Genomic DNA, 23520 nt, shown 5'->3' with positions numbered 1-23520 from the left:
CATACCATGTAAACACTGTAGTGGAGCAATTCCACTTTTCAATATTTCCTGCAGAAGCAAGTTGACTCCAAGTATGTCACCATTTGCAATTTTACGATCAGTGTATGACAAACCAGCCAGACAAAGTTGGAGTAAAGGTTCAATACTTCTCCAGCAAAAGGGGTAAGATGTAGGGTACGGACCATTTGAACTATTGAAGCTAAAAATACACACAATTCTGTTGAATCATATAATCTGTATGCTTGATTGTGAATCCAAAACATTTTTTAGACTGTTTCGATGTATTCTGAATAATAGCATATATAATAGCATTTAAGGTCAAACATAGTGGTCGATAGTCTTCCTACATATAATCATGCTATGCAAAGTACAGACTATCCAAATCTCATTTAACTTAGTCATTGTTTGAAGTTTGACCTATTTTAACAGCCAGATTCAGAGTTGTGCCTACTGTGTGTGATAAACTTACCTTATCCATGGAAATAGTTTGGCACTGTCTTGTCTGTCTGCACGAAGTGGTTGTGGAAGATTAAAATGCATGAATGACACACTTCCCTGAGATTTGTAATTCATGTTTGAAAATGCATGTTGCATGTTGATGGTGACACTTGAAAAAGCTTCAACATTTTCCATTGCCAAAAAAGTTTCCCTTGGTAAAAGTAAAATTTTTTTTACAACTTTAGCTTCACATGGTAAGTATAGTTATATGTGAAGTTAAATAAATTTTCATACCTGACCATGTGCCTGACAGCAGCTTCAAACTGCATGTACATGGCTTCTTTTCTTAAAGTTAAGAACTCAGCAACTTTTAGTGGATCTTTTGTATGTACATGTGGTCCAGATGGTAGTAAGTCTATCTGCTCCTGAATTTCACGAAACTCAGATCCAATTCCTTTAAACCAGACACATTAATTACATGTAAACCAATATTTGAAAAAAAGCATTAACACCCACCTTCAAATCCACCCCAATCTGACGATACTGTATACTTTTCAAGTATTTGTTTGTCCATAGCAGTACTTCCCATATGTGCATGTGCACACAAGTACAACACAATGTCATGTAAGGAAGATGAAATCATGAGCCAATTTGTTAAAATTGTATGCTGATTCTGCAAAATTATAAAGCCAGCTTTGGAAGTGTGTTGCCATATATTTCTTCACCAGACAATATATAAAGTAGTATTTTCTATTCTTAGAAGGGGACCAATAATTACCAAACACAACAGTAAACTAGAATAGTGGTTTTCCTATATATTGCCAGTTTATATATACTACATCATATTTAACGATGTATCACATATACCATTTAGTATGGATATATATTTGGCACCTACATTTCATTGGGTCCTTTTCTTTTTCCTGGTACTTTATAACCTAATTGTTTCTGAAAGCATAGTCTAATGGGTCCCCACACATGTGCATATGCGATTTGGTAACAGTAAAAATAGGGCACAATCATTGTTAGATATTTACCAATTTACTATACACATCATTTGATCTACAAATATGATTGTTTTTGCAAGCAAAAACGAATGGGTCCCCACATGCACGCTTGTGTGGATTTATGGTAAACAAGGGAAACAAATCCGCGTTAGACAGAAAAAAGAAAAAAAAATATAGACAAAAACAATATGTGTCCCCTTCAGGGAAGGGGACCCATAAAAATATCCTAGCATTTTAAACTGCATTTTTAAACACAAAAACTATTAAATCACTAATAACTAAACAACTGACTCTTCTTGAGTCTGAGTATATTTGGACATATGACATAAACATTTTGAAATCTGTAGATCAACATGGTTAGTATTTGCTGAAAATGACATTAATACATTACCTCATAGTCCAAATTTCGATGTGCAGTCAAAATTTCCGAAAAATGTGGTATAAACCAAACATTAAGAAAAGACTTTCCATCAGGTGAAAAAACTCTTCTTGGTCGTTTGTGCAAAGATTTAGGATCAGGTATCATCCCCTGAACATCATCCTATCACAAATGATAGATTTCAATGAATTTTGTTGACATATTGAAAAAACACATTACTGTACTTTCTTGTTCTTTTTTTCGTTTGGAAAACCGACCATGAAGAAATTGTCCCTTACAGGTTGAAAGGATTGTAATGTATGCAAAATGTTTGCATAATAAGCTATAATCTGGGCTCGCATAGCATGAAGACTCATGCGAAAAGAAACTCTGGAAAAAGTAAGGGGCTTAAATTAATATTCCTCTCAAAATTTCACAACAAATTTTACAAATCAAATATAGTCAGCAGGTGAGTGCTATTCTTGCGCACTGGCAGGACAATAAATTTAGAGCTGAAACAATATACTACAAGATTTAGTTTTTGTTGCACAATACCATTTAGAATAAACGCCACAAAAATAACATACTCTTGACAATAATCTGTTATAAGTGATCGCTTCAGCTTTTCAATTTCCCCAGGCTTCTTTAGCAACATTCCAGATGTTTCCTTCTTTTTAACAAATGCATTGACCACCACATCTCGGGGACCACACTTTTCCATTTGAATCGAAATGAAAGATTCTGGTGATCTGCATGCAATTAAAATTGTAGTTGTATAAGAAATCAGCTAAATCTCACAAAGAGTCAATTAACTATTTTATTGCAATAAAATTTGACAAACTTGAGCCTTATGTATTCATTTGGTGTTACAGAACTTACAGTACGGAGTTTTTAGAGAATGTGCGCAAAACATTTTGCATTTTCTCTGTGCTGTGCTATGAAAAATATCTTTTTAAAACAGTAACATGAAAATCACGTAAAAAAATTGCACTTTGTTAAAAACAGACTGATGTTGATAAACATTCACGTTTTGTGTAATTTTGCATGTTTATTTGTACTTCTCAAAATGTATGTTTCCTATCTCCATTTTTGGGCTATAAAGTCACACCAATTTTTTCACATTTATTGACTATAATCCACTACTGTATATTTATTATGTACCACAACTCTTACCTCTTCTGTTTGTCAAAACCAAACTTCAGTTTTCCAGAATAGGCGACCCCTCGACGGATGCCGCTTGGAGATGCAGTACCAGATTTCACAGTTCCCTGTGTCAGTGTAGTCGACACACTATGGGAGCTTTTTGTGTCAGACACATCTTGGTTGGTTTCCTAACAAAAAGATACAATTCAGTTCCATGTTAGTAATGTTCATTTGCAACGCTCACCTTCCTGTTATCAGAAGAAATAATTTTCAGTTCCTTCCAGTATGTACAGTTATTCGACATAGTTACAGCAACTATTAAAGCATTTTTGTGAACAACTTGACATGTCAATGCCACTTGAAGGTTGTTAGTTCCATTATTTTTAAGAATCTAAATAATATTTATTTTTAAATTCAGTTTGTTGGGAAATCAAAGCATGCACAGCTGTTAAAGGTACTTGTAAGATCCCATCTCTACTGTGAAAGGAAAACTTTGGTAAATGATTCTCATCCATTTCCTGTATAGCAAGCTGCAGTTGTGCTGGTATATATCTGCACAATTTTTTAATAGGAATATCTCAGCACAATCAATTCAAACTAAAAAGGTAGCTTACCTATATATTGCCAATTTCTATATCATATGTCATATTTTACAGTACTATATCAGGGGTGGCCAAGCGGTCAAAGCCTAAGAGCCACATTTTTTATTGTGTTACCACAAAGAGCCACATTATACACATGGGCACACATGTTCCTTCGTCACACACAGATATCTGTGCCAGATATATTCCAAATGTTGCACACCAACAGAATAATGACACATTTTGACTTGTACGGGCCACGGGCCAGTTTGAAATACGCTGATGATATCTGGCATATAAGGCAAAATGGCTTGCCATTACGCTTAACAATAAATATAAGTCTCCCAATTTGTTAAAAAAATCCTGCTTTCTTCTTCATATTCTCGTTTAACTGTGCCCTTTTTCTCTGCAATTTTAAAGGCCAACTTGGCAAAAACAGTTTACTCAAACAATCGTGTCCCAGCTGAGAAACTTTGGGTATTTTCATCTAAAGCGCATGTGCCTCAAACTTAGGTGTCGAGTTTTGCAAAAATGCAAGGTGGCGAAACTAAATTCATTGCAACGTCACTAATCCATTCCACATCAACAATCGCTCAATTTACACCAATAGACAAACTGCCCATAAAATATAAAGTTCCTCATAACCCGAAGTACGGATTGAAACATTATTAATCTTGGAACACGTTGTAGTAAATATTGCTGTTGCGTTGTGTCTCATTCGCATTGTATGCAACAATGAGCAATCATTCATTGTTCAACAATTGAATATTTGTCGTCATAATCAAGTTATTTGCCGCATAATGTTGCAGTTTCAAGGTTTGCGGCCATATCGTTGGAAGTTTGTTCAAAAGCATAATTGTTATAGCTTTATTTAAAATTTAACAATTTTTGTACCAGATCGCCACCAACTAATCAAAATGTCCACAGTGGCCCCAAACTTCGACAACAACGTAAGAGCCGCATATAACCAGGCAAAAAGCCGCATGCAGCTTGCAGGCCGCAGGTTGGCCACCCCTGTACTTGTATGCATCATTTGACATACTAACACTTGTTTCCATGTGAATTGTTATGGGTATTAATATGTGTTTTTTTTTCTGAACATATTCCTTCTTGTCACTACTATTTTTACATTATTGTTTTGGTAGAGCCAGACAGTGGCCTCATGACGTGGTTTGGGAGACTGTGTTTTTTGGGACCCCACTAAGTTATCTGGGGTTAAACTATGGAAGAATCAGCTATAGACCAATACAACCATGTGTAAAAAGCTGTCTTGACCAAACAGGTTGACTAAACCAGCATAAGGCAGAAAAAATATAAACGAAACAGTACATGTCCTTTTATGGAAGGAGACCCATAACTAACCTGTCAGCACTCATGTCATCAGGAATAAAACTGCTTTGCATGGATGGGGGGAGATCAATTTTCTCCTTCAAGTTAGCAAACTCAAACTGAACAAGTCGCAAATGCATGTGATGTTCATCAAAGCCCATGTCAGTAGCTACTTGCTTGTACAACCTGCAATCACAAATTAAAAAATTTTTGTTCTAAAAACATGTGATCTAAAACATGCATACCTGCTAAGTATCTCTGTTTCCCATGCTGCATTAAGTAATCTGTGCCGCAAAACCACCATCTCAATGCATTTTTTAAGTATCTGTAGGCTTTCTTTTTGATCAACAGGTTTTAGGTCAGATGATACTTCATTTTCATACTCCGGTATTGATTGAACTGCCTCAATTAAAATATTTGGGTCTTCCACATATTGATCAAAAAATAACTGCCATAACATAAGTCATAAATATAAGTTATAAAGGTCAGCTACGCATTTGCTTTTACATTTCTTTGGGTTTGTATAGAGTATGATGATCCTATTTGTGTCAGGCCTTCCCATTCACGATGAGCATGTTCCAAAACCTGTTTTTCCAACAAAATGCGTTCATACATGTCTGAGGGATGATGTACCTTAAAAAACATGAAGTAAAGTAAGATATTTCCACAGTTAAAATCATCAAAGACTAGAAGAGTGGCTTTCTGATATACTTCCATTTTATGTATTCTATACGATATTTACCAATTTACTATACACATCATTTGATCTACACATATGATTGTTTTTGTAAACAAAAACTAATGGGACCCCACATGCATGTTTGTGCGGATTTACGGTAAACAAATGTTGCGGTGATTTTTAGATTCTTAAGGACAAATTTTTAGAAAGCATTAACCCAACAATAAAAGAAAATGTTTGTGTTCTTTTTGCACTATTATTGTCATATAATTACAAAAACATTAAAAAAAAACGATACAAATACTTCAATTTAATCTCTTGCTTTGACCCAGATATTGTCGTCCAAGGTCGGGTTTGAAACAAATTTTCCTACAAAGCCTTAATAGTTATATTACAGACACTATAAATTAAACAGCCATTTGCTGCACAGGTATACATAACAAATTGTTTTTTACTTAACTTTGTTTCGCAAAACGACTACCATTGAGCTTTAGTAACCTCTCACTGATCTTTAGTAACCTCTTTTGACACCGTTTTCAATAGCAAGCAGACTTAGTGTAAAACAATACCGGTTTGCCTAATTTATATTTGAGTATTGATTTGTCAAAAATAATGAAGCTACGCTGTGACGAAAATTCGATCTTAACTGTGTTTGCAATACCTACAAGTTGACCTTTAGTGACCTGCGGTCATGCAGCGGCTAAGCTGACAACGAGAATTTAAAGACCATTTATCACGGCTATAAAAAGAAATTATGTTTATTTTTTCACCTTTATGTTGATCAACAATGTTTTGCTTGACATTTACAAAACCGAAGCACTTTTATGGAATTTAAATTACGTCTTAGGCGTAAAACGTTCGCTGAAAGTGCGAGTGATAACTTATAAAACGACATGGCATTGCTGCGCAAAAACAGGTGATTTCTAATCACTGAAAAGACTGCCTCTTAAAACGTATTTCCGGACGTCAAGCTGATCCCTCCCGCTCTGCACTAAACCGTTTTAATCGTAAACCAGTGAATGACTCCCTTGGGACTTCTGTCTGACTGACAATGTACACAAACTATGGGCTGTGAAAGTCATTATTTGGCCGATTAAGGCAAATTTTTGAATACTAAACGAGTAAACTACTGCAAACAATTGTTTGTAATTTCAGCACATTAGGGCTTGTATTTCTGGCCTAAAACCAAATAAGATTATTTCGGGATTTAAGGGGTGACGATTATTTCGGGGTTAAAGGGGTAAAAATGGGTAAATCCAATTAAAAAATAGAAAAGTATTTTAGAATACCTTACATTGCACCACCCAACAAAGCATGAAACTCTTATTAGATCATGTACTTTAGTCAGTACAGCGGTTTTCAAAATTTTATGTTTGGGGGGCTTGTGGGTGAACCGCTGGGTCATTTGGGATCAAACTTTAGGAGGATCAGGTTTTAAACAATAGCTAACATCTGTGTAAATTTGAATAAATTTGGAGCGCTCTTTCTTGACCAAACGCGTGTAACAAACCAGCATTAGACAGAAAAAAGAAAAAAAAATACGGACAAAAACAATATGTGTCCTCATAGGCGCCGCCACCTTGGGTTTGTAAAGCACGGTGGCGGCCACCGTGGATATTTTGATTTGTCTGTAGCGGTATAATACGAAACATCGTAAAATCTGAGGAAATTTTGCAATAATTTTGCTTTTGCACAAGCATGCTGACATAAAAGCAACAAAACGCGTCGAAACTGCAAACTGTTTTGGTCAGTGCTTTGTTTATGACGTCAAACACACAATTGTTGGCAGTGAATGTATGGCCATTATTGTCTACAATGCGATTGTACTGTAATAAATGGTTATTTAGGTGATACAAGAGCAACAACTTGACGAAACATTTTCTGAGCGTTGCTAAACCAATCAAAACGTTAAAGCAAAGTGTTTCAAATGAACATTAGTATAATTTTGTTTAAGACTTTGACGAACGTTGCATTCTTCAAAAAGTTTTTTCTGCTTTGAGTTAGAGCTCGTGTGGTTGCACGCTTTAGTGACGTCACAAAAAGTGTTTTAAAAAAAAAAAACCCATAAATATTTAAATAAGAATCATCAAAGTACACAAAGTGTTCAGTGCATGAAGAACTAAAGATGAAATTTACACCTCATCACCTCAAATAATTCCTGAACTGTCAAAAGTATGGCTTCATCAAATCGTGCAGACACAACACCAAGATTTGGATGAAATTCAAACATGTCCAAATATTTTAAAGCAGGCCTAGAAATCATATAATATTCATAAACACCAAAGTATGTTAAACTTTTATTGTTACAAAGTCACCTAAGTGTGTTGGTGGCAATCTCTTGTTTACCGGTTGAATGATATGGCATCCCAGGCAAATGTGGTTGCCTTGTTACCTTAACCAGATATTGCCTAGATTCATCTATTTGGTTGGTCAAGATCTTTAATAACAAGATTCAAAATTAGTTTTAATTTTAAGGCTTTTAACCACATCACTACAACCTGAGATAAAATTGACGTTTTCAGTCGCAAACAAGCACATTCACTTTTGTATGTCTGTACAAAGTAGTCTTGAGTAAAATCATATCTTGGCCTTTGATGCAGCAAATTAGTCATCACCTAAATAACAGTGATTTCCAAAAAAAGTAAACATTGCCCCAAATTTGTCTCAGCACCAAAAAACTTACCTGAGCTAAATGTCTCCTGGTGTTCGAACAGAATGTGTTTTGGTAGGTTTCATAGAAACAATTTAAAAGCTAAAACACAGTTTGGTGGTAAAAATAAACAAATATACAACATTTACAAACAAAAACATAGTTAAAAAATCTGTTTTAATAAGTTCATTAAATCAAAAGTTTAGTGTTACAAAGTAAGGGAAATTGAAGCAAACAGGAGAAAAAAAAATTTACCTTGAGCTTGTTAGCAAGAAAGTTAACCTCACACGTCCACATATCCAGTAACACAGCAAATCTGTCAACATCACGATGTCCATATGCTGCTACATCCACCTCACCAGGGGCTTCTTTTCTTCTCTGGGCAAACTCTGTAGGTGATCTCCGCAATACAGAGCGGTTAGCTGCAAAAACTATACTTATAAATATAGAATTGACTGATTATATAACAGGTCTATTATTGGTACCAATATTACTGATTAAATTAAAGTTATTTATGTTTAGGCATGTTCAAAATTAATAACAAGCTTGTTTTATTCTTGTTTGTCCAGACAGCAACTTGGTGTCTGTCTTGAAAAACTCTGATATAAAAACCTACTGTAGTATAATGACTTCTTGTACAAACCTGTATCCTTTTCAATGTAATGAGAGGCTACTAACAAAAGTTCTTCATCTAGACATTTCATGTCTTGCAGTGCTGCATCATACACAATGTAATAGCCACGTTGGTCTTGGACATGCGGTATAAAGTTCATTCCAGTTGTTCCACTTGAAACAGCAGCTGTAATGTAACTTTGCCATTCATTTCCATCCCCAGCCCCAACATTGCTGTGAGCATTATCATCAAAATCGCAGCAATAAAAATCATCATGATTTTCTATCCCTCCGAATTCCATAAACCTGTTTTCATCAATCTAAAGATTTCCAACATCAAAAAAATGCCTGTACCTGCGGTATGTGGTTTAAAAAATTCACATACTTTATAGTCAGCTGGTGTGTTAAAAATATACTGATGTGAGCCAATTCCCTGTTCTTTCTTGTCATCTGTGCCATTTCGTTTGTCTTTCTTGGGTTTATGATCTTTAAAAATATTTACAAAATGTTTCTTCACACATTTTCCTGTTTTTATGGAATATAATTTCTGTTGTAAAATGATAAACTATAAAACATGCATCAAAAACAAAAATGCCCATTTTATGATAAGTTAGGTATGACTCTCAGATATTTGTGACTTTTCATCACCTACATTCATTCTAAAGTAAAAATAGGAACCTTTTGTAAAATTTGAAGAGCTAGATCTATTTTGCTCTTCATCTTGCTGTTCTTGTTTTTTAGACTGAAGAGACAATCCTCCATCATATATTGTAATGCTGCGCTCCACACTATAAAGTTTGCAAAACAAAGTTTTGCCATGATTATGTAAACTGTTCAGTTTTGGTGAATTTACTTCAATGATTATTTATCAGTTTATAAAAGTTATATTATTTGAAAGTAAATTTATTTTCTTTTGTTGCATTTTTACAAGTACACACTTTTTTACCACCTTACAAACCTTCTAAAATAGTTGAGTATTGCCAAACACTGTCGTTTCATGTCTTTTATTTTTAAATGTCTTAAATGCAGGAATGACAGATAAGCACCCTTAAAACAAACAGCATAAATTAGGAGCAATACACAACATACTGCCAATTTATATTATCTGTCTTAATTAATGGTTATTCACACACACACTGTTTTCACACCTACAATGAATATACATTTGTTACCTAACATCAATGGGTCCATATCGCAATTAAGAACCTAATGGTTTCTGCAAGCAAAATTTGGCAACACAGGGAGAATAATTAAAAATAATTTCTCTGGTGTCAATCTAACTTTGTTTGCTGTAGTCACATTCTTGTTTGTATGAAATACCATCTACTCTGATCAATCTTTACCCGGAATCAACCCAGCAAAACAAGCAACACATGTGCAATGAACACCCTATAAATAACTGTTGAAAATTTTAGCAAATTAGATTTTCTGACCCAAAAGCCTGTGAACACAAAAATGAACATTTAAAGGTAAAATGTTAAAAAATCAGTTGAACCGTATGAAAAATTGTTGGGGGCTTGTTTGGGTAAACTGCTGAGTCAACTAGGGTAAAAAATTGGCTGAATCAATTTTGGGTCAATTAAAAAAATTGTACACTATCTTTACTTTACCAAACATGTTGAACAATCCTATGTAAAAAAACAAAACAAAACAATATAAGTTCCTTTTGAAAAAGGTGAACGATAATTACCAAAAGTCATTACATACCTGAATAATAGTGGGGTCTTGATTTGATGATTCTTCCCCTTCATCCAGTCCTAGCATTTGCATAGTGTTTGCATAATCATAGCATTCACGCTTTTTGTTTGCGGCGTACCTGTAAAAAATATGAGTTGGTAACTTGTATTTGAATGTATTAGAATACAGGTTTTGCTGCTGTCATGCTGTATTTGAACATTTGTTTTTTCTTTGTTCTTTTGTTTGATAATCCATGAATACAATTCAAATAGTTGATGTTAACTTTTGAATCAACAATTCATGAATACAAAGGCAAGTGAATTCACAATTCAGATTGTTGGTGGGTGGTACCGGTGTAAGAATTCACAAAAATTATTACATGCCTGTGTTTATTCGAATTGTCAGTCTTTGCTAATGTATGAATTCGCAAAAATGAAACATGATCGAACACGGGTATGCCAGGCATACCCGGATGAAAACCTTGAGTATGCCGCATACCCGAGAATCGGACCAATGTTAGTCATGCGTTAAATGCTTTGAAATTATTCTAAAAAAATATTCTGATACGAACCAATAAGCACCGTACACAATTGATTTCAATCGCGGTTATTGTTTCACAACCCATGATTTATTTGCATTCATTACAATTATGACAATTGTAACGTCTTCAAGAAGCATTGGAATTTTACATTAAAGGGTGGTAAAAAATAGAACGAAGGTGTTGGCGCTTGCTTACGGGAGAAGGGGGAACGCCACTGCCCTGGGTTATATGTTAACAACCACGTAATAAAAAAGTTTAGCATTTGTGAACTAAATTTTGCGAATACAGTCCAATCTTTGTTCTAACTGCCTTTAATGCAAGAACAACGACTGTCTAGTTTCAACCGAAAAAACAACAAAGCTTATTGTTACGTCACAAAGGTTGGATTTCGGCGCCTATGAACATGATCACATAAATACATTTCATATTTTTGATTACCTTTAAGCGAGAAGTTTTCAAGAATGCATTCCCACATTTTGTTTGCAAATTTGTATGGAATACAGTTAGATTTGTTGGTGTCTGTTAAGGTCTGCGATTATCATAAATTTGAATATATGCCTGGGTTTATTCAAATACTATTTAAATTGCAGGTAGTTAAACTTCGGTCAATTATTCATGACTACAAATACTTCACTCACTTTATTCAAATGAGTTGAACTGCTGTTACTCAAAAAATATGAAAGTTTTCATGAATTGGAATACAGCCATCCAGGTATTCGAAAGCAGGGGGTGCATATTTGACCCCATGTTTACATGTCAAGCAAGTATGTTAATAGTCAACATTACTTTGAGTGGGCAGATGTGTTTCCATTGTTTCCATCTTGCTTGGAAGCAGTTTGTTCACTGGCATTGTCATAAATCCTTTTCCAGACAGATGTGGATTTCAGTTTTCCTTGTCTGTCAAAGGATTGTGTTGGTATAGATTATTAAAAAAAAAAAAAAGTTAAATTGGCTATTTGCACATACTTGTGAGAAGTAACTTGGAGCACTTGAACAGTTGGTGGGTCTCTTACTGCCACAGCATGTTCCTTAAATGACTCTGTTGCCAACACATGATCTTCAACCAGCAAAAATCTAGCAAGTTTAAGTCCATTACACATGTTTGCATGGTAGTCAAAGGTGTATTTTTTATAACTTGTACACATCATTCTAAAACGCAGTTTTTAAGATATATAGACTTTGTATCAATGGTGAACTATTGTTAAGACTCTGATTTAGAGGTTTGCTTTTCAGTGTCATTTTATTTGGAAAATTACCTGTTTTGAGACAAAAGCAATTCATCAACATCTTGTTTTTGTTTTAGAGTGGTCATTTGTCTTAACTGTAAAGATTCGGTTTGTGGTTTTATCTTGATATATTTGCACCAGTTTTCAGGTTTAATCAGACAGTGGGAAGCAGAATCCACTCCCCAATGCTCTTGACCTATAGTATTCAAAAAACACCACCTTACTTATAACATGAAATTTACAATCTTTCCCAATTTAATCTGAAAAAAAAACTTCAATATGACTACAAAAAAGCTTGGCCAACAAAAATTAAAAAAAAAGTAAAATATGAAAATACTTTTTTGATGAAGTAAATTTATTATGTCGTAATGAGTGCTGTTGGTTTGTGAGCACCTTTGCATCGTCAATAACTAGAAAGTGGCTTTCTATATATTTGCAATTCACCAATACTCCATGGTATATAATGAGTAACCACATTTGCTATACATATATCATATTTTGTTGCCTTAATTTAAATGAGTCCCTAAACTTATCTCCCATACAACAATATAAATGGATCCCAAAACACCTGTGCACACGGTTTTTCTTAACCAAAAGGGTAAAACAAACCAGTAGTAAATAAAAATCAAACAACAAAACAGAAAAAAAATGGTTAAAAACAATATTCGTTCCCTTTAGAGAAAATCACCCACCCTTAGGAGAGTTGTTAGCTATTACTGTGACTATGATTTGTTCCTGACTATAGTTTTTTAAACATAACACAAAAATAAATACTTTACCCTCTGGGACATTGTCATATTGATAAAAGGTGCAACATTCCACTTGTCTGTTAAGCAAGGACTTAAACCGGCGGTTAACGGCTCCAAACAGTTCCATTTCATCTGCTGACGTTATAATTTCTGATCTAACAGGAATGCCATATTCATGTGCCAGTGCCTCAAGTTGATCGCGAAACTCATGCAGCTCCAGCATATGCACAGGCACACCTAGTGTTGTTTCATTTGACACAAATCCTATAACAATCACATACAAAATGAGTCTCTCAAAAAACAAGTGCCCTAGTAAAGTTACCAGAAAATGCAAGTTCGGTTGCAATTGCAAATGAGGATTGCCTTCCTGAAGATCGTGGAATGGAACCTGCCAAATGCTTCCAAGCTGTCTTCACATCAAATGATACCTTTCCTGTCTCAATCTGTAATTGGTATCATGTACACTGTGTCAAACATTGATACATTTTTTACAGAAGATATATTTTAGTTGTAACATGTATGTGAAGTTTGAAATGCTCTGGAATGCAACAGCAGGCCCAGCTTCGGTAACATATGATATGAGACATATGGGTATTTTAAATGAAAGCTTTTATCAAGCACACTACATTTTTACAAAACCTGTTGAACGTTTCAATTTTTTAAAAAGCAAGTTGTCAAAGCCTTTTTGTATAACATTCCATCCAGATAGACAAAATATATATTACCTGGACTTCTGTAGTCTTCGTATTTACTGAACGCTGAATACCAATGTTGTTTTTGTGAATAGTAGGTAACCACTGTAACACTTTTAGATACGCACTAAATTTTTTAGTAATGTGTAGATTGGTGACAAGCCATCTCAAGTAAATCAACAGGTCATTTGGTTGAATGCTAAACATAAACAAAATATTTAAGCAAGGTCAAGTTTTGTTAAAACAAGAAGTGTTTTGTTGTTGTTTTTATTTCACAAAAGACTAAAGCTAAATTAGCAAGAACAAAACTAAATACGGTTTATACTTTTCCTCCATCGGGGTTTACCAACAACCAGTAAACATTTTTTTGTTCTCACAAAGTTATGTGCGCATTATATTTGACAGCAACAATTTCAGAATTTACTGTTTTATTCAGTAAAATAGAAATCAATAATTTAAATAGTTGTTTAACCATAATGTGGAATTTAAACACTAGTAAAACGAATTAGAAAAAAGTGCAGTCTAACTTTTATGCAACCTAACCATTGGAATAACCTTTAAAATGATTATTTTAAACTGTTTGCTGGAATTATTATTATTTATTTTTTGTAGTGATGTACCGAAGCTTCAGTTCTTAAACCTCAAACAAATTACACTGAACAAAACTTTTTTTACACAAACAACAATTAAATGTGAAGAACCTAACAATATTATCCACACTGTGTGTATAATGTAAATCTTTAAATCAATGCTTGTCTTTTAAAGCACAAAACATGTCATTTCTGTCAAACATAAACCACACCTTAAAGTACAAAATTTGACAAAATCACACATTTAATGACATATACTGCTTAATTACATAGGCAGGTAAATCACTAAATATTACATTTTTAACAAAGTATAAAATCAACTGGACATTGATTCCTCACATGGGCTAAATTTTGAATGATAAACAATGAACACCCTGTCAACAACCATGTACAAATTTAGAACAACAGAGGTTGTATTTCTTACTTAAAGGACCTGTAAACACAGATATAAATATTAGAGGGAAATGGTAAAACTAATTAAATGCTACAAAATGCTTTACAATACTTTGCAATGCTCCAACCAACGAAGTCTCAAACTCTTAACCTTAGTAAGTATGCCCGTTATAGCAGTTTAGGGGTCTGTGAGTGAAACGCTGCAAAGACCACAGTCAAACTTTAAGGGGATCCACTTTGGATAACGAACGATCATGCATGTAGACTAGGTTCGTAAGGACTCTTTCTTGACCAAATGGGTGAAATCACAGATAATATTGATAGTACTGTATCTGCTTTCAACTTACCACTTTAAAGTTGACTCCTCTCCAAGAACATAAGAATGATAACCCATAGAAAGGCGCATTGCACGATTTTTAGAGTCGCTGTATTCTTTATTTAGGTCATCTAGTCTACACTTGTAAACTGGATATTGTCGTTCAATTGCATCAGTATGTTCACAAAACCGACTCCATCTGAGCATGTGCAAATGCTTACACTGAACCAGGTTTTGAATTTGATCCAAATAATGCTGTAAACATTAATTATATGTTATACCACTGTAAACCTAATTACCAAAATAAGATTACTACCTGATGCAAAAATAAAGTCAGTCCCTTTTCATTAAAATCTGTGTTTATGGCAGCTTCCATTTCTGTAATCATTGCTTGTCCCTGATTTTTTAATGGTAAAACTTTGTCAATGTGTAGCATATTATTGATGGTAATTTCTCTTTCCTTCTGAAAGTACTTATGACTCATTGGAGATGAGATTGTGCTAAAAGAAAACACTGGTTATATCAGTTTAGATTCAAAAACGTATACAAAAGCCACACAAACTTTACCTCATTGGCCTCACAAAATTTCCAAATGACATCTCACATTCTTCAATTTCATTTTTTAATTCAGATATATCTTTGGCAAGCTCTTCTTCCAATAACTTTACTTTTTCACCCCTCGACACTTCATAATGCTCCATTTTTCAGAGAAATTGTATGCTTTAATAAATTTGTCAATAAAAAAGTGAAAAGTCCATTTTCTAGACCTAAAACACAAAAGAAAACTAGAAGGGTGACTTAGCACATTTTACTACAGCATATACACTACAACCTATTTTGCAACTGTAATATATTCCCTATGCTTATTATATACTGGGTCCCATATCAGCCAACATCTTTTATAACCTTGATTTGTTTCTGCAGGCAGAAACTCATGACCGCAAAGTTGTAAACAGATAACCATAAGAAAGGGTGTTGTAAAGTCAAACACAGTGATTGGTAGTGTTCCCTAAATAAACATGTTATGTAAAGTACAAACTGTCCTAATCTCATGCAATTCAGACATATTTATAAGTTTGTTGGCCTAAATAGCGTGAAGCACTGACATCTCAAATGGAATATTATACAAACTGTCAAAATGTCATTTCACTCAAATATTGTTAAAAAATTCACCCATTTTTTGGGGTTAGTAGGGTAAATATTAGGGCAGCAGGGTGAAACACAATAGTCGACAGCTATAAATGCCAAATTCTACAAACTGTCAAAAAACCACCCAATTCGGACATGGTTTAAAAATTTCACCCATTTTAGGGGGCTAATGGAGTAAATATTGGGGCTACAGGGTGAAACACAACAATTAACACCTTAAAAAGGCACAATGAACACACTGTCCAAATTTCATCCAAATCAGAGATTGTTTGAAAAAATCACCCAGTTTAGTGGGGTAAATATTGGGGCTACAGGGTGAAACACAACAATCGACGCCTTAAAATTGCAAACTCTATCAAGCTATCCAAATTTCATCCAAATCAGACATTGTTTAAAATTTTACCCTTTTTCGGGGGCTCGTGGGGTAAATATAGGGACTACAGGGTAAAACACAACAATCAACACCCTAAAATAGAACAATGAACAAACTGTCCAAATTTCATCCAATTCCTACATTGTTTAAAAGTTACCGTATTTTACGGATAATAAAGCGCACTGTCAATAAATTACTTTGATTAGTTTTTTGTTCATGCATAAGGCGCACCGGGCTATAGAACGCAATGTATTTTAAGTAGTATGGGTTATAAAAGTTTACTTGTTACGTAATAAATGTAAGCAGGTCACAATAGTACAATGAGCAAAAGAAAAAATGAGTCTAGTGAATATCACAGTTGCTAGTTGCTTTTACCGTAGTTTTTTGTGTAAGACGGTGGTTTATTTATATAATAATAGTATTGGTGCTGGAGTGTAGGCAATAAAGCACTACTTGATCCATACATTAGGCCCACCGGCTTATAAGGTGCACGATCAATTTATGAGGAAAAAAAGGATTTAAATTGCGCCGTATGGTCCATAAAATACGGTAACCCATTTTAGGGGGTTAGTGGGTTAAATATTGGAGCTACAGGGTGAAACACAACAATCGACGCCCTAAAGTAGAACAATGAACAAACTGTCCAAATTTCATCCAAATCAGACATTGTTTAAAATTTAACCCATTTTAGGGGGCTAGTGGGATAAATATTGGGGCTACAGGGTGAAACACAACAATTGACGCCCTAAAATGGAACAATGAACAAACTGTCCAAATTTCATCCAAATCAGACATTGTTTAAAATTTACCCATTTTAGGGGGCTAGTGGGGTAAATACTGGGGCTATTTAGTCAAACAAAGCAAATGGCACATCTACATAACTATATCTTCCATCCGTGAAAATTTTATCCAAATCCATCAAACATTTCAAGGCAAAGTGAGGTGGACAAACTTTGGGAAGAAAAAAAACAAGAAAAAAAACGAAAAACAAACAAACAAATCGAGTAAAATCAATGTGTCCCCCTTCAAGGGGACCCATAATAAACTAAAAACAAAAAACAATTTTAAAGCTTTACAAATGATGTATATACGCTGAATCTTATGAATGTTTTTCAGGTAAATATTTTTCACTATATGCTCACTTAATGCATATACAGTGGTGGAATTCAAATTTTTTGTCAGTCGGTTCTATCACAGAAGTATATTTTTCAGCCGGTTCTGTTACACAAGTCCATTGCAGTAACCAGTAATGCTAACAAGTCGCTGATCTCATAAAATTTTGTGAGACAGTTCTGTAGAAGCGGCGCGAACAGACTGAATCCCACTACTGTGCACAGACGCTTTATTTTACAAGAAACCAGACCAAATCCATTTAAACCGACCATGCCCTAATTTCATTAGTAAAACATATTATATAACAGGTTGCCAAATATGTTAGCTTAAATTGTATTCGAATTAATAGTTTCTGTTTTTTGGTATTCACAAATTGTTCAGTTGTTGTAACAGGCAAACAATTCGAATACCATTCTAAAGCGCCGATTCGGGTATGTGACGTTTGTAGTTGCAGAAAAAAGGAAATAAAAGTGCCCCGTAACTTAAACGATATTCGAACAAAAAGTAACATTTGGGTTTAGGTAAACCAACTAGCTTTGTTTTGCCACATTCGATTGAATGATTTAAATCTCTATAATGTAAATTTTCCCAAATTTGCATGAGATGTTTGTTTCCAAAACATGCTTCACTTGTCAACCTAATGTTGCTAGCAACACAATTGCTTTTTTGTACTGTTACTGTCAAAGTTCTATGTGTCATTGTTTCGTAACATAAACAAAAACTTGTCAAATCAGGTCACATCCACTGCCTAATCAAATTGTATTCGAATCTATTTTGCTAAAATATGTGTGTGGCAATTACTCTTGACTACTTCTCGTCTAGAGGTAACAGACAATTCAAATTGTATTAGAAAAAATGTAGTCATGTAATGGATTTTACAAATTGTTATGTTGCCAAAGGCCAACAACAATTCAAATTGTTTTCGAAAAAATGTAAACATGCATTTGTTTTTGTTGAATTGTTGATTCAACGGTTGACAATAACTATCCGAATTGTATTCACGCACTGCTGAACGAAAGCCAAAATTATTCGATACAACACGATAGTGGCGAAACCTGTATTGGAAGGTATTCGAATCACATTGTCCCATGTCTGGTACCAACATGATAAACAGTAATGGGCCTGAAATTAACAATGGAAAATTGGTATGACCAGATGCAACTTTGCTGATCTCAGTTATGACCCGCAGTATGCCAAATGCAGGATACACAAATGCAGTGCAGATTTGGGCACTTATTAGGGAGAATGTAACTTTGTGCTATAACCCTTTGTCCTAACAGCAACAGCTTCAAACTGAGTAAACCCAAATAGTCGACGTGGTATAGAACAGTGCTACTTAACTTTTTAATGCAGGGTATGTGTAGTGGTATTTCTGTTATCTACCAGTGATTTACAATTTTTAACCAACAGTTTGCAACAACACTACTAAAAGCAAATGCTCAACTTATGCAAAGAAATAGGCCTCGCTTTGAAAGATGCTTCACAGTCCAAAAATGTTATTTAAACCCGAAAATATTTTCTTGCAAATCTCAGAAAAAAATTCAAATACAGTTTGTTACAGACAAAATTAAACAAAAGTAATATTGTCTGTGTTTATGTAGACTTTGGTTCCGGCAAGGGGACACATGTTGTCCATGTAAATTTACTTCGACACAGACACATTGATAATATCTGATTCTGACATCTAAGAGAACAATAAAAAACTACAGTTTCTATCATTACAGCTGCAAAAAGTATTTGGCCGTGTACATGCAGTCGAGTACTGTCGCATCGGTGCCGGTACGCGTACTACAGCATGAGAATTTGAGTAAATTGAATTGCACTGCATTAAACTAAACCAGTAGCGTTGCTTGTTGCGCCAGGATACACTGTTACCGGAAGCGATTGGTAATTTTTCCCACGCGTCTTATTCGAACAATGGTCTCTATGTGAAGAACAGTTCATTTAAGTGATTCGATTTAATTTTGGATTTTTTCGACGAGTATGCATATTTTTGGGACTTGACTCGATAACCCACGGTTTCGGTGTCCTTGCTGTTTACTCAACTGTCCAACAATGGAACTGTGATGATTTAGTGACAATGCAAATAAAATTTTGACTAGACTTGACTTTAAAGTAAAACCATAGAGCACTTATTACTAGGCTTTATAATAAGACCCGGTTGTATGACTTTATCCCGGCGTTCCTCCTGGGCAACGTAAATGCCTGGTTTTTGGTCAGCTACCAAGTTCCAGTTTATTTAATTACGGCAGATATATATTATTAAACATAACGTCCCAGTTTGTTGTTTAGTTTACCTATGTTTATTGTATGTGACTTAATCATCTTGAAAAATTCCTTTCGTTGAAGGTGCTACCACTTCAATAATTCCTTTCTGCCAATGCCTTCGAAAAGCAATATTTCGCCAATATCACCGTCGTTGCCCAAAAGTTGTTCAAAAAATGTCGGGGTGCTATGACAAGTTTTTTAGGTGCACATGCTTACAAGCTAACATCCGTACCATGTTTTTGATGTGTTGAATAAGGCAAAATAAGACCATGAGAATGAATCTAAGGCAACAATTCACACTTGTTTCTTTCAGGAATGTTACATAAATTTTCCAACACGACATCATATGTCGTTGCGCCGCTCAGTGGTTGCTTAACACGTCTGTCGGCTTAGAACATTCACCTACAATGTTCTCACTTCTATCGAACCATCAACTTCAACAGTTCTAATTGCAGGAAAAACAACAAATAACATAGCTTCAAATCCGTTAATTGCGTGACCTTCATCAAAAACTCATATTCTCCGTTAATTGACATAGCCATGTATTCTCCACATGTAGGCTACCTTTTTCACTTTATTTTACCAGTTTTCTCTTGGACACTTGGTTAATTAAACTTTGGTCTTTAACATGTTATTCACTTGCTTGAATAGCCTTTGATAGAAATGTCAAATAATCAAGGAATCATTTGTTTGATAACAGCCCTAGTTCAAACAGAGCACTGTCGAAAAAATGTAGAATAAGCACCTACGCTACAATTAAGGATATATAATAGAAACCAAGTGGTACATTATTGTCTCTTCGACAATTGCCAAAAAAGAGCTGTCAATGTCGCAGTCCCAAGTCCCAAAACATTTAAATCAGTGATCTTCAACCTTTTTTAAGCGCGACCCCAATTTAAAAGAAAATTAAATCAGCATTAAAGTAATGCCGAAAATTTTTATGCAAATATGCCTGCCTAATTTTCAAGTAGACTTTAAATATTAGCATTCAGCGTGTATTATTATAAGCTTAAATATTAGAACCCAAAAGTTTCATTTGATTTTGCCAATCTAATTCGTGTTAAAGCTCACCAGTTGGCGGAAATCAGTAAATTTATGTATTTTTCTCTGTACCCGCTGTATTATTTTATACACAGTATGTCATTCATAGGGCCCTATCGCGTAACAACGAGTTGGACAACTTGTGTTTTATACAGATTATTGTATCACAATAGTGATTGGATTGTGACACGAGCTACCAAAGCTGTACTGCAAAACATGAGCAAAGGTTGCGAACTAGAACAACAACGTATCATTTTTGGGGTAATAAATTTAAACGCCAATAAATTGAATTTACAGCGACCCCAGAAAAGTTTTAGGCGACCCCACTTGGGGTCGCGACCCACAGGTTGAAGACCAGTGATTTAAATGGATAAAGTTTAAATTGTATTATTTAGGTTATAGTAATTTAAAATAAGTGTTTAATTTCATTGTATTAGGATTGTAATAGGTTAACCTATAGCCAGGGTTGCCATTGTAGCAGACCAAGTAGATAAAAATGCTATATTTCACACCAATTGCACGTTACACTTTAGAACGCTGCATTAAAGCAGCGTTTTCAGCTATAATATAACGAATAAACGCAAATAGTCATAAGAGAACATTTCACACGAATCGCACCCGGTATTTTTGCACGCTGCATTAAAGCAGCGTTTGCAGCCAAATAAAGAACAAAGGTAAAATAATTTATAAAACGGATATTTCACACGGTTTTCAGGTACATGTTTTGCTTGTATGGGTGAAGTCATATTCTATTTTCGGAACATTTTGCCTTGTATTTCGCAGTTATACGTGTCCGGTCTCACTAACGCTTATGTGCCTGTTTTCGAGAATATTCTGGCAACTAAAAAAGACAAATGTGGACTTTGCCCAGTTAAAAGTAACATTAACAAACGTAATTACGTGCAAGAGAAGAAGTTTACTGTTGCATTGTGGTAGTATAAAAAGCGCTGTTTTCCGCCTTGAAAGGAGAGAGGTTTTGGAATTGTGAAACGATAAACATTGTGTACCAACTTAGAATAAAATTGGGAAGAGATAATCTTGCATTATGTTTCAGCTGATTTAAATATAGGATGTATCAAATTAATGCTGCTGCAGTTCGAATCAAAAAGACAGCGTTCAAAAGTTAACGCACGAGGATCCATCAATACAGAACGAGGATCCATCAATAACCGAGACAATCACATTGTTATTTCTTGTAGCGTTTGGAGTAATTATAGACGTCATCGAGGTAAACGCTACACCATCGACTTGAAACCAAAAATAAGGACAACCGAAAAAATTAAATTTTTATACGAAACAAACGTTTTTGAATAAATCATTGCATTTATACGAGCCATGACATATCATATGCAATATTTTGGCCGAAATAATCTGTTCCAGACACTCCTTGTTCGTCGAAAATACTTCACGCATTACACAACAACTCAGGTCTAGGTTTACTTTTACTTGTAGCAGGGATTTGACCAGTAGGCTAATTGTTGAAAATAAGACAAAAGAAGGACTCAAGTCAAAAATAAGGATATTTCTTAGAAATAAGGACAATGAACTTTTCATAGCTTTTCAAGACATAGCCCTTCAAAATAAGGACAAATCCTTGAAATAAGGACGGTATGGCAACCCTGCCTATAGCTATGTTTTGTCTCTTTCTACCCTTTTTTACATGGTATTGGAACAAACAAAACGTTTTGTTAAACAGCACCCCTGCTAAATTGAGTCACGAGCTGCCACTGTTTTGAAGTAAATGTTTGTTAAAAAAAACAGGTGATACGATAATTTTTTCAGAATAAATACGCACCCATAAAAAATACTTTGATCGAGTTTGTTGAACTGATAATGTGAATAACCTTTGACAAACATGGTTTAACCATAGAGCAAAGGTAAGTTCTTCAGTTAAATGTGTATTTTAGCAATAAAAGTTAAAATCCCAGTTCTCCATCAAGCAATCTCTCATGTTTACAAGTCAATAAAAGGGTAAACTTAAACAAAAGACGCGAATGATATCAAAGTTTTTTTCTATCGTTGGGTGGCGCAACCACACTGCCCGTGGACAGACAAACGCAGGAACTTGGTCGAATGGGGGGCAGGAACTTGGCCGAATGGTCCGGCGCGCCTGACCCACATACAGACATAAAAAAACCTGATCGGGATTCGTCCCCGGGAGAATCCTGGGTTCGAACCCCGTGAAAAAAAAAATTGGTCGAATGGGGGCGGGAACTAAAAAAAACCTTGTTTGGGATTCGTCCCCGGGAGTGTCCTGGGTTCGAACCCCGTAAAAAAAATTGGTTAGACATAAAAAACCTTGCTCGGGATTCGTCCCGGGAGCGTCCCTGGGTTTATTCAAACCCGGTTAAAAAAGGGAACGATCGGTACAGAATAGATCGTTCTCGGGAACGTCCTACGTTCGAAGCCCGTAAAAAATGTCTTGTACGAGCCGACAACCTCTTATACTAGACGGAAAAGATTTGGATCAACTACAAACAATTACGACAATAAAGTAATATTAAGGTATTTACTAAACGTGGTGCACTGTCTGTTGATTTGTCTACCCTAGCTAGTCGGTTAATAAACCAAGCAAATATCACAAATCATCGCCTA

The 23520-nt window shown here is 34.9% G+C and overlaps 1 protein-coding gene across 3 annotated transcripts in view; it reads right to left on the bottom strand.

Annotated features, from left to right (window-relative positions):
- The window catches only part of LOC145232175 (uncharacterized), a 29137-nt gene extending 13372 nt beyond the window's left edge, over window positions 1–15765 (bottom strand). For all 3 annotated transcript variants that reach the window (XM_080096709.1, XM_080096710.1, XM_080096711.1), the window contains exons 1-32: window positions 15549–15765; window positions 15298–15481; window positions 15013–15236; window positions 13716–13881; window positions 13313–13433; window positions 13021–13254; window positions 12272–12437; window positions 11982–12089; window positions 11802–11912; window positions 10505–10613; window positions 9756–9844; window positions 9476–9585; window positions 9183–9283; window positions 8829–9117; window positions 8441–8607; window positions 8219–8287; window positions 8034–8150; window positions 7851–7972; window positions 7682–7787; window positions 5364–5489; window positions 5102–5304; window positions 4890–5042; window positions 3405–3498; window positions 3191–3337; window positions 2977–3134; window positions 2391–2552; window positions 2049–2193; window positions 1837–1986; window positions 955–1111; window positions 733–892; window positions 470–649; window positions 6–199 (exon numbers count right to left, since the gene is read on the bottom strand). In XM_080096709.1, coding sequence (XP_079952835.1) covers window positions 6–199; window positions 470–649; window positions 733–892; window positions 955–1111; window positions 1837–1986; window positions 2049–2193; window positions 2391–2552; window positions 2977–3134; window positions 3191–3337; window positions 3405–3498; window positions 4890–5042; window positions 5102–5304; window positions 5364–5489; window positions 7682–7787; window positions 7851–7972; window positions 8034–8150; window positions 8219–8287; window positions 8441–8607; window positions 8829–9117; window positions 9183–9283; window positions 9476–9585; window positions 9756–9844; window positions 10505–10613; window positions 11802–11912; window positions 11982–12089; window positions 12272–12437; window positions 13021–13254; window positions 13313–13433; window positions 13716–13881; window positions 15013–15236; window positions 15298–15481; window positions 15549–15682 — 4756 coding nt within the window. In that variant the 5' untranslated portion in view covers window positions 15683–15765. The remainder of the gene's footprint in view (window positions 1–5; window positions 200–469; window positions 650–732; window positions 893–954; window positions 1112–1836; window positions 1987–2048; window positions 2194–2390; window positions 2553–2976; window positions 3135–3190; window positions 3338–3404; window positions 3499–4889; window positions 5043–5101; window positions 5305–5363; window positions 5490–7681; window positions 7788–7850; window positions 7973–8033; window positions 8151–8218; window positions 8288–8440; window positions 8608–8828; window positions 9118–9182; window positions 9284–9475; window positions 9586–9755; window positions 9845–10504; window positions 10614–11801; window positions 11913–11981; window positions 12090–12271; window positions 12438–13020; window positions 13255–13312; window positions 13434–13715; window positions 13882–15012; window positions 15237–15297; window positions 15482–15548) is intronic.
- Window positions 15766–23520: the final 7755 nt, after the last annotated feature.

The sequence above is a fragment of the Phallusia mammillata genome, chromosome 6 (assembly GCF_965637545.1).
Source record: "Phallusia mammillata chromosome 6, kaPhaMamm4.hap1.1, whole genome shotgun sequence".
Taxonomy (NCBI): Eukaryota; Metazoa; Chordata; class Ascidiacea; order Phlebobranchia; family Ascidiidae; genus Phallusia; species Phallusia mammillata.
This window is presented reverse-complemented; position numbering and strand designations above follow the sequence as displayed.